Source organism: Dromiciops gliroides, chromosome 1 (genome assembly GCF_019393635.1).
Source record: "Dromiciops gliroides isolate mDroGli1 chromosome 1, mDroGli1.pri, whole genome shotgun sequence".
NCBI classification, from domain to species: domain Eukaryota; kingdom Metazoa; phylum Chordata; class Mammalia; order Microbiotheria; family Microbiotheriidae; genus Dromiciops; species Dromiciops gliroides.
Window position 1 is genome coordinate 1,855,081 of NC_057861.1, and position 11,599 is coordinate 1,866,679.

An 11,599-nucleotide genomic window follows, 5' to 3' on the forward strand; every position below is an offset into this window, starting at 1 on the left:
TCTGAGCCCCCACCCCCTGCCTCTAAATCAAGCCCTTTTCCCACTGCTACCAGTATGGCCTCAGTTTCCCCTTTGTCAAATGAAAGCGCTAGCCTAGATCTCTGAGGTTCTTCTAGCTCAAACATGCTACCGCCTCTTCTTCAGTTCAATACTTCAAATAGGAGACTATACATCCCATGCTTTGCAAATCTTAAAACACCATAAAAATGTGGGCTACTTGGAGAGCAGATGGACAACCCCTCCCCATGCTCTTCCTCCTCCTCCTCCAGGCTTTCTCGGTTTGGCAGGAGCTGGGAGTCACAGCCTTCTAGACCGAGCCCAGGGTCACCTCCCAGCTGGGTGAGACATCAGAGGAAGAACTTTGTAGACGCTGGCCTCTCCCACATCAGGGCCCGAAGGGACCTGCCCAGATTGAGCCCCAGAGCCTCTTCCTAACATTGTGAGTTTAGGGATGCTAGCTCCTCGTTCTGGGCCTGTTTCCCCACCCCCACCCCACTGTCAAAGGAGGGTTATAATACTTGGACTTCCTATTTTAGGAGACTCTTGTGGCTGACATATACTCTCCCTTGTGAACACAATCTCCTACTTTTCCACAATTCCCACAGTCCCCCTCCTTCTGAGCCTGTTCACCACCACCCCAAAGTCCCCTTCTCACCACCATTACTTTGAATTTAATAATGGCTCTTATGATTATGACTAACTTTTATGGTACACTCACAACAATTCTGGGAGAGGGGTGAAGTTATCACTTTTCCACATTCATTACTTTGATACCTTTTACAGAGGGGAAAACTGAAAGTATGAGAGAAGTTAGGTTCTTGCCCAGGGTCTCACAGCTAGTAAGTGCTCAAGTCAGGATTTGAACTCGGGTCCTCCTGACTCTAAGTCCAGCTGATGCTCTGTCCACTGCACTACCTAGTGGCCCCAATTACATACTTGCAAAGAGCTTTGCAGACCTGAAAGCACTGTCTAAATGCTAGTTATTCTTATAGGTTAGATACTTATTTGTGTTTGTGTTCTTCCCCTTTGAAGGGAAACTCTCAGTGGGCAGAAAATGTCAACAGCACACAGCACAGTGCCTAGAGCACAGTTGGGACAGGGATTGAGACTAGACCTGAGATTTCAGTGGGTAAGGAAACTGCCTCTAGTTAAATGACTTACCCAGGGTCACACAGACAGGATTGTCAGATATGGGATTTGAACCCAGGTCTTTCCAGCTTTGAGGCCAGCTCTCTGGCCATTATATCCCTCCTACCCAGGAGACAGTTCTTGACTGATAAGTTGATTGACCCATATCCCAGCCTTCAGGGCTTCCCTGTTCTCCCAGATCCCTGGCCTTACTTCCCTCCCTTCAGTTCTCAGACCCTGCAGCTAACTATTTCAGCGAGCCTTCATCACTTGATCTCCATTAGTTGAAGCCCTTGTCCCTTTGTTTCTTTTTTTTTTTTGGTGGGGCAATGAGGGTTAAATGACTTGCCCAGGGTCACACAGCTAGTAAGTGTCAAGTGTCTGAAGCTGGATTTGAACTCAAGTCCTCTTGAATCCAGGATCAGTGCTTTTATCCACTGTGCCACCTAGCTGCCCCCTGTCCTTTTGCTTCTTAACCCTGGACCACTCTGCTCTCTGCTTGGCTCCTCCCTCCCAGCCACTTAATGCTGTTGGAAGGAGCCAGGTGTCCCTGAGTCCCCTAAAAACTTTAATATCAATGGGTCCTTCCAGAGTTGAGCTCATTATGTTCCCTGCCCAACTTTCTAGCACTGCCCTCAGAATGCTCAAGTCATCTTTGCCTCTTCCTTGACCACCCCATTCTAGCTTTCCAACCTCACAATGTCTCAACTTACGTGGCCCACGCCTGACTTCAGTTTTCAGCACCTCCAACCTGGACAGCAACACTCCTACTGTGTGTAGGGCACGCAGTATAAACTTGGCGGTACAGTTGAGTGAACAGAGTCAAGAAAAGTAGATTCCCATCTGGCCTCGACTACTTTTTGCCTGTGGGGTCATAGGTCTAGTTATAGAGCATCCGAAGGGAAATCTGAGACCATGGAGTCCAACCAATCCCCAAACAAGAATTCTCTGTACAGCATCCCCTGCCTTTGCTTGAGGACCTTCAGGGAAGAACCTGTTATCTCCCCAGGCAACCCATGCTGCTTGGGGATAGCTCCTATTGCTAGGAACTTCAGGGTTTTATTTCATTTGTCTGACAATCGGCCCTCCTTGAAATTTACATGGATTGCTCCTAGTCCTGACCTATTGGTTCGAGCACAAGTCTCATCTTTAGATTCTAGGTCATCATTTTAAAGCTAGAAGAGACCTCAGAGGTCATCAAGTCCAACTTCCCTGAAAGTCCAACCTCAACTAGAGAGGGAGTACCTAGCCATCATTTCTCTGTGAAGCTGATTTCTTGAGCTCAAGTATAAGACTTTATTTTTTTTTCCAGGACAATGAGAGTTAAGTGACTTGCTCAGGGTCACACAGCTAGTAAGTGTCAAGTGTCTGAGGCCGGATTTGAACTCAAGTCCTCCTGAATCCAGGGCTGATGCTTTATCCACTGTGCCACCTAGCTGCCCCTAAGACTTTACATTTTTTTTCCATAAAAGTATTTTTTATTATTTTCCAGTTACATGTAGAGATAGTTTGCAACATTTGTTTTTATAAGATTTCTAGTTTCAATTTTTTCTCCCTCCCTTCCCCCTCCCCCAAGATAGCAAGCAATCCAATATAAGTTATATATGTACAATCACATTAAACATATTTCTGTATTAAGACTTTACATTTGGGGGCAGCTAGGTGGCACAGTGGATAGAGCACCAGCCCTGGATTCAGGAGGACCTGAATTCAAAGCCAGCCTCAGACACTTGACATTTACTAGCTGTGTGACCCTGGGCAAGTCACTTAACCATCATTGCCCTGCCAAATATTTTTTAAAAAAGACTTTACATTTAACCCCATTAAATGACTTATTAGTTTTGCCTCAATGTTCTAACCTGTCAAGATGTTTATGAATCCTGACCTTGTGTTGGGTGTCCCAAATTTGTGTCACACACAAATTGGTTAGTATGTCATCCATGTCCTTATCTAAGTCACTGATACAAATTTTAAACCATATAGCACAAACCACGTGTCTAGGCAATTATTAGTCATTTGAAGCATTTTTTTCATGTGGTTATAAGTGGTATATAATTCTTCCTTTGAAAGCCATTCGCATCCTTTAACCATTTTTATATTGGGGAATGGCTCTGCATCCAGTAGAGATGTGCATCACTTAACCTCTTAGGGACTCAGTTTCCCTCATCTGTAGAAGGGGGATAATTAACTGTGATTCTATGAGAGAGTCACTTTGCAAACTTTAGAGCACTGTGGAAATGGGAGTTCATACCAGGAGAGTCCTCCCTGCCCTTCAAAAAGCCTAGAGTGTGGGGGCAGCTAGGTGGCGCAGTGGAGAAAGCACCGGCCCTGGATTCAGGAGTACCTGAGTTCAAATCCAGCCTCAGACACTTGACACTTACTAGCTGTGTGACCCTGGTCAAGTCGCTTAACCCCCTTTCCCCCAGAAAAACAAAAGCCTAGAGTACAGCGAGGGTCAGCTAACCAACAGCAGCACTGATAACAACAGCACACAACAAGACTTGAAAAGTCCATCCAAGAGGGCCAAAACAAAGGGTTCTAGGGTGCCCTTGTTGAACAGCACTAGCACCATGGAACTATTGCCCTAGCCTCCCAACTGGACTCCCTCCCTCCAGGCTCTCCCCTCTCCAGTTCATTGCCCACAGAACCACTAACATAATCTTCCTAAGGCATAGAGCTAATGGGGTCCCTCTGCTCAAAAGCCTTGCCTCTGACTGTCCCTCCCTAGCCTGGCCTTTAATGGCGGTAGAATCTGATCTCCAAGAGAAGCCTCATCCTTGGCTCTATCTACAATCCCTCGGACGTTGCTTCTCATGTGTTGGTGAAGCTGAATTGGATTGAATTAAGCTCTTCCACCATCTGAACAGCCTTAACAGCCTTATTTGAACATTATTCTCTCCCCCACTCTATGCTCTAGTTAGATTGAACTGCTAGCCAGTCACCAGGCTCAGCATTCCACTGCCAATTTCTTGGAATTCCCACAAACTGTCCCTTCTACCCAGAATGGCTTTAATTCCTGGGAAAACTTGAGAATGAATCATTAGAGAAATGGACAGTGAGCATCTGGAAAGGGAAGCAAAGATGACCAAGAGCCAGCAGAGCTTTGTCAAGAGCAGGTCTTGCTACACAAAGCTCATTTCCTTTCCTGAGAGGGCTCCTAAGCCAGAACGGGGCATACCCTGCATGACAGAGTTAGGATCTAAAATTATTTTGACAGGCCAGATGGTGCAGTGGAAACAACTGGGTTTGCAGTCAGGAAGACCATCTGGCCTCAGACCTGTTCTAGCTGTGTGACCCTGGGCAATTCATTTACCCTGTTTGCCTCAGTTTCCTCATCTGCAAAATGGGGATGATAATAATAGACCCTACCTCTCAGGATTATTGTGAGGATCAAATAAGCACTTGTAAAGTGCTTAGCTCAGCACCTGGCACATAGTAGGTGCTATATAGATATTAGCTATCATGATCAACATGATCAGCTTCCCTGGTCAGACCACATCTGGGATATTATGTTCAGTTCTGGGTACCAGAGTTTATGGAAAACTTAGATAAGCTAGAAAACACTCATAGGAAGACATCCAAGATGGCGAAGGGAGTTCTAGTCATGTAAGTAATTGGTTGAAGGGAGTAGGGCTATTCAGCTTGAAGAAGAGAATAGCAGCTCACATTTATAGAGCACTTCAAGGTTGACAAAGTGTTATAGATGTGGTATCTCACAGCAACTCTGAGAGATAGGCACTATTATAACCCCATTTTACAGATGAGAAAACTGAGACTCAGTGTGATTATATGGCTTGCCAAGAGTCACACAACTAGTGTTTGAGGCAGGTTTTCCTGATTTCAAGACCAACACTCTATCCACTGGGATGCCTAGTTGACTGAGAAAAGGATTTGGGGTAGGGGTTGGGGAGGATGATAGCCATCTTCCATTATCTGAAGGGCTATCATGTGGAGGTAGAATTAACGTTGTCTGTTTGGCCACATAAGGCAGAAGCAGAAGCTTTGGAAGAAATTACCATAAACTTCCCAATGATGACCTGAATGCAAAAGGAATGGGATGCTTCAGGAGATGATGGGTGCCTCTTCTTCATAGGACTGATACCAGCTGATGCTGGAGATCACTCATCAAGGATAGCTTAGTGGAGATGGCTTTGGGGCATGGGTCAGATTGGCCCCATATGGTCCCTCCCAATTCTCCAGCTCTGGGCTTCTGTAAATGTGCTCTTTCTTCTTTGCCCCCTCCCAGGACCCTTCTCATGTTGCCAAGCTTAGGGTAGTGGCACCCCTCCACACATGTCTCTCTCCTCAGTCCCAGTATTTAACTTCTCTGTGTCCATGTTCACAGAAGCATAAGACACTGCACTAGTGCTGGAAGTCCAACTCCCCTATTTTACAGCTGAGTAAGCTCACACACACACACACACACATACACACAGGAGTGTCAGTTCCATGAGAGCAGGACCTATTTCATTTTTTGTTTTGGTATACCTAAAGCCTTGCCCATGGGAGGGACTTAATGCCCTTTGAAATATAAGCTAGAAAGAGCCATATAAAGGGGAGTTGTGGTTTGGGGAAGGGGGGGTGATTGACTCTTATGCCTAATGAAGGAAGCCCAGAGAGTGGCCTCAAGATCAAAGACTGGTTGCCAGGCATCAAAGAGTCTGCCCTTTTCTGCCTCGGAGATTGCTCCATGTTCCTTACCCCAACGTCTTCTTCCACAGCCCCACATTCTCAAAGCCTGCAGCATCCCTGACTCACTGTTCCCCCCTCCTTCCCTTGGGTCACCCCTGGACAGTGACTATACTATGGGCTCCTGGAGGGCAGGGCCCTTTATCTCTCATAGCATCAGCACCAAACTGGGCACACAGGAGGGAGTCAATAAATACTTGTATGAATGAATGGGTAGATGAATGGATAGATGGATGGGTGAATGGTTAGAAGGATGGATAGATAGATAGGTAGATGGATGGGTGTATGTGTGTGTGTGTGTGTGTGTATGTAAATGGGTAGATAGATAGATGGATGGGTAGATAAAACATTACTTTGATCATATCCTTCTATTCATATATGGCTGCCTGATACAGAAGCCTAAGCCCAGATCCTATTTTCTGGCATTCTCATTCTGCCCATATTCCATATTCTAACATCCTGCCCCTTCCCCTCCTTGCCCCTTTCACTTATTCTTCACTTATTTGTATACATACACACTGTAGGTAAGCACAGGGACTGTTTCACTTTTGTCTTTGTACCCTGGCACCTGGCACACAGTAGGTGCTTAACAAGTGCTGGCTGAATTGAACTTAACTGAATTCCAGGTCCCATCTTGATCCCCCACCACTCCAGCCGGGCTGGGAGACCTTGTTGACCTACCTGAATTCCTGTGCATATATACATTATATCCATATAGCTGTCCAGCCTCTCCTTACATCTTGCTTTCAGGTAGCTAGTCCTGGTCTTGAAACAGAGACCGGATACCCACTTGTCAGGGATGCTGTAGTGAGGATTCCTGGTCAGGTTGTCTCTGAGGACCGACTCCTCCTCTCTAGAGAGTCTGGGTCTCCAATCAATGGTATTTGTACATCACTTTGCAAAGTTTTTTACATACCTCCGTGGAGCTTCACAACAATTCTACAAACTAAGGGCTGTAGATTTTATCTCCGCTTTAAAGAGAAAGAAACCGAGGCCTAGAGGGTCTCAATGACTTTGTCCAGGATCCTACAGTTTGGCTGGATTTGAACCTTAGTCTTCCTAACCTCTGTCTTGTCCTTTATCTACCACATCAGGAGCCTTGGGTACAGGATACACTTGACTGTCTGCCCCTTAGACTCCATTGCTCCCAGTTCTGATGGTCTTTGAAACTAGACAGAACTAGCACCTCATTGGCACCCAGGGAAGCAAGGCTGGGCTGGGGGGAGTTCTCAGGCTTCCTAGGTCCCTCATCCCCAACTCCCAAGGACAGCCTCCAGCCAGCTGGGTAGACACCCGGTTTCAACGACGGGTTTATGGGAAACATGAATAACAATCACACTAGATGTGAAGGCATCGAAAGATTTGGGTCTAGAACAGCTTCCTAACCAGGGGTCCATGAACTTTTGTGTGGGTACCTGCATATACACACATGCGTACCTAAATACATATGGGTGATAGGCAATTGCATTTCAACATAAATGGTTTTCCTAGATTCCTCTGCATTTCGTGTTATGTATTTAATAACATTATTCTGAGAAGGGGTCCATAGGTCAGGCAGCCAAGTAGCATTTCTTAAGCACCTACTACGTGCTAGGCACTGTGCCAAGCTCTGGGGCTTCAGCGCCACTCTACCAAGGGATCCAGGGCACACACGAAATATTCAGAACCTTTTCATCTGCACTAACACTCGGCAGTCCCTTCAGAGAGAGGGTGGGATAGGCTGGAGGAAAATACTTGGAAAGAAAACACTTTGTTAACCCTCCAAGCACTCTACTGATGCACAAGTCACTGTGCTGGCTTGCGATTTGTCTGTCCAATCCCCTCAGTTCATGTATGGAGGCTCAGGGAGGAGTTGTCCAAAATTACCCTCCATGTAAGTGAGCCGTGTTTCAGAAGCTTGGTCCCTGCAGGAAAAACCCGGGGCGGGGAGGGGAGGGTGTCAGCACCCACTGCCTCCTTTACCCTTGCTCTTTCTGGTTGTCTTTGTCCCTTAGGAACTAGGAAAGGCAGAGGATGATCCAGGGAGAGGAGCCCTGAGTACTTGGGCTACCCTCTCCTGAGAGGAGTCACTTCTCTGAGGAAGGGATGAGCCCAGCTTGGAACCTGCTGAAGGGCCAGGTAGGACTTGCCCCCTGAACCCAGGCTTCCTAGTCATGTCCCTCTCTCCCTGACTCTCCCCCCAGCCCAGAATCGGGGGAAAGACAATCATGAGGGACCTTCTTATATCAAACCTTTTTTCAGGCCTCTTTTACACTCCTAAAAATTATTTAGGACCCCCGCCCCGAGCTTTTGTTTATGTGGGTTATGTCTATTGATATGGTTTTCATAATATTACAAAAATTGGACCTCAGAGACCCCCTGAAAGTATCTCAGAGACTCTCAGGGTCCCAGGACACTTTGCATCTAGTCCAATTCCTTCATTTGACAGAGAAGGACCTGAGCCCCAGAGAAGAGGCCATCACTTTGCAGAGTCAGCGGCTGTCAGACTTCCATCAGAGGAGCTAACAAGGAAATGAGCATAGATGCTGTGTGGGGTGAGGGGCCCCCTAAGTGTACAGAGAAGAGGGGCAGAAGAAGAAGGGGTGCTGTGAATAAAGGACACTTGGAAGGAGGGGGCCCTAGCCTCAGAGCTCCCCAGGAGCCCAGCCCCACTGGCCCTGGAGCTTGGCCCCAGCTCCCAGGGTGGGCAGCAGGCAGGAGGGGATGCTAAGGCGAGCTGCCCGAAGGGTGGGCTCCACTCTGTGTGTGGGATAGTGGCTGGGGGTTAGTTTCGTTATGCCTCAGGCCCCTCCCCACCAGGCTGCAATCCTGAGCCCGAGAGGGGAGGGGTGTATGGGGAGCAGATGGCACAGTGTGTACTGACTGGCTGCTGGCTCCGGTGAACAGAGAGAGGGGGAAAGCTGTCGCAGAACTCCAGGGGGCCTAGATGGGGGAGGGGGAAGAAGCAGGGGAGGGGCCTAGAGGAGAGAGGGAGGGAGGCAGAAGGAGAAGAGGGCTTTTGTAGGAGGGAATTGGGGAGGTAAACGGGAAAGGGATGGGGCCGGAGCAGAGAAGGAGCTAAGGGGAGGGAGCTGCATGGAGACCCACATGCAGGGCGGCGGGTGAAACAAGGGAAACTTTGTAGTAAGTTACTCTATGTAATACACACACGCACAATATCTAGTCCCGTCTATCTACACATGCCCGGATAGCTACGTGATGCGTCCAATATAACATTGATCTGAGCTCACGCTTCCAGACCAGAAGTAGCCTCTGGAGCCTGGGAGGGAAGGACCGGCCCTGGGCGCGGATGGGGGCAGGGGCAGACGGCCCGTCATTCCCCAGGGCGCCGGCAGCCCAAGGGAGCCCAGGGGGGCCCTCGTCTTCCCCGCTCCTCTTTCCCTGCCGAATCAACCCTGGGCTCGCCGCCCGCTCCAGCACTTTTGTCTCCCTCCCTGCGTCCTGACCAGGCCCAGGCTCTTTCCAGCTTTGTCCTCAAACGTCAGAATCTCCCTTCCCATAAGAATCCCGGCCCCAGCATCTCGGACCCGCTCCTCACGCAACCAGGCATTTTCCCATTCCTAGATCCCGGCTCATTGCCGCCTGGCCCCTTTATCCCCCTTTCCCCATCCCGGCCTCTCCTCCATCGCCATTCCGGCCTCCCCCCTCCCCTAAATAGGCCTCGCTCCCCAGGCCTGTCTCTCCCCGCCACCCAGCCCCAGCCTGGCCTCCCCTCAGGTCAGCCCCCCTTGCCATCCCAGCCTCCCCTCCCGGATTCTCCCCACCGGCCTGGCCGAGCCCTGTGCCATTGCGGCCATTGCGACCCTTTCTGCCCATCCCGGGGCCCCGCTGCCCCCCTCTGCATTTTTCCCCAGCCCAGGCCCGCTCCCCCACCGGGCCTCTCCTTCCCTCCACACACCCCCGATCGCTCTCCAGTCTAGCCTCTCCTCCTCCCCCTCCACCCCCCGCCCCGCGCCCCATTCCCCATCCTGGTCTCTACCTCTTCTCCCCTCCCCCCCCCCCGCGAAACCGCGCTCCCCATCCTGGCCTCTTCCTAACGGATTCCACTCCCCTTGGGCGCCCCTCTAGCCCCGCGGTTATTCCTCCGGCTCCGACCTCTCCAAAGGGCCCTCCATCCGGCCCCCCGCTAGCCATCCTGCCTCTCCATCCTTCTGGGGCCCTCTCCCCTGAGCCCCCCGGGCGCCGTCGCGATCCCTGGGACGCGGCCAGGACCAGAGGCCGGGAGTCTCTAGCGAGCGCGCGCGTCCCGGGACTCAGTCCTACCCGGGCGCCCGGCACACATTGCGTCCCCGCGGGCTCAGCTCCTGGGCAGCTCGCAGCGGAGGCGGCAGCAGCAGCGGCAGCAGCAGCGGCAGCAGCAACAGGGGAGGCGGCGAGGGCTGCAGGGGCCACGGCCGCACGAGTGGCCCCGGCGGGCGGCCCGCGCGAGCCCCGGGGCCCCCCATGCCGGGCCGGGGGGCACGGGGCGCAGAGCGGCTGCAGGGAACGCGGCCGGAAGCCGAGTGCAGGGGGAGCCGAGGGCCGAGAGGCGAGAGGCGAGGCCCGGCGGGGCGGGCGGGCGTGCAGGGAGGGGAGAGAAGACTAGAGGAGGGGAGGAGAGGAGAGGGGGCCGGGCCGGGCAGGAAATTCCACTTCGGCTCCCCTGATCCCGGGCCAGCCTCGGGCCGCCTCTGCGTAGCGCCGCCCAGACCCCACCCTCGGCGGCGGGCCCTGCCCGGCCAGCCCTGGGACACTCCAAGAGGCCCTCCAACTCTGCCCCCAGCCCCCAGCTCCCCTCTGCCCCTGTCCCCCGCCCCCCTACTCAGTCCGGGTCCCCAGTGCTTCTTCCATCTGCCAGCGCCCCCCCCCCCCCATGCCTCCCCCTTCTCTGCCCAGTCCCCATCCAATCCAACAAGTACTTGTTGAGCGCCCGCTGTATGCTAAGCACGCCAGGCGATGGGGCTTCAAAGATAAAATGAGGCTGCTGTTACACCCGCTCCACTGTCACTTCATTTCTTTCCTCCTCTTCTCCCTATTTCTTTCTACTTGCCCTCCACCACAATATTCCTCCTCCCGAGTAGTGCCGCCCCCCCCCCCCCCCAGGATGATGAGAGAAGCCAAGGACCCAATGAAAGGCAGAAAGGAGGAGTGTAGACTTCTGCTAGGAACTTGAGAAAAGTAAGGCGTATTCCCAGGAGCAAAGAGATATAAGGCAGGAGACACCGGTGGCTGGTACCGGCTCCTTCCCATCCTTCACTTTCCTCTTCCCCGAAGCAATCCCGTGTCAAACATTTACTAGCTGGGTGATTTATCAGGGCCTCAGTTTCCTCATCTGTAAAATGAGAGGGTTGGCCTCCCGGTCCTCTAAGCTTCCTTCCAGCCCCGTCACTTTTTTTTAATGACCAAAAGCATTTTATTAAAACACCCGAGGGCACTGAGTCACCAGAACTCCAGTGGTCTTGGACACTTCCAGCCTCTTCCACCATGCCTTTCTTAGAAAGCTAAATGGCCATCCCCAGTGTTTCTGATAGCCTTGTTTCTTATTGCTGTGGCCTCTGGGAACAGGGTAGCTGACTGGTCCACGTTCATTATCAGTCCCTTCAAGAATTGACTCCTCTTACAGGGCTTGTGAAGCGGCACACCAACACTTTCCTCCCCTACACCCTTCAAACGTGTTTTTCGCCCAAAGAGCTTCTGGCTTCCTTTGAAGAACAACATTGATGGGGGAGTGAACACATACAGAACTCATCTCATAGGGAAAACCCAGGGTAACTAACACGTTTAGACTGCTGCAAGTTCTTCG

General features: G+C 51.2%; 1 protein-coding gene across 1 annotated transcript in view; it reads right to left on the minus strand.

Moving 5' to 3' along the window:
- The window catches only part of SCARF2 (scavenger receptor class F member 2), a 37,600-nt gene extending 27,184 nt beyond the window's left edge, over positions 1–10,416 (minus strand). The window contains exon 1 of the mRNA XM_043978349.1: positions 10,081–10,416. Within this exon, the coding sequence (XP_043834284.1) occupies positions 10,081–10,262 (182 nt within the window). The 5' untranslated portion in view covers positions 10,263–10,416. The remainder of the gene's footprint in view (positions 1–10,080) is intronic.
- Positions 10,417–11,599: the final 1,183 nt, after the last annotated feature.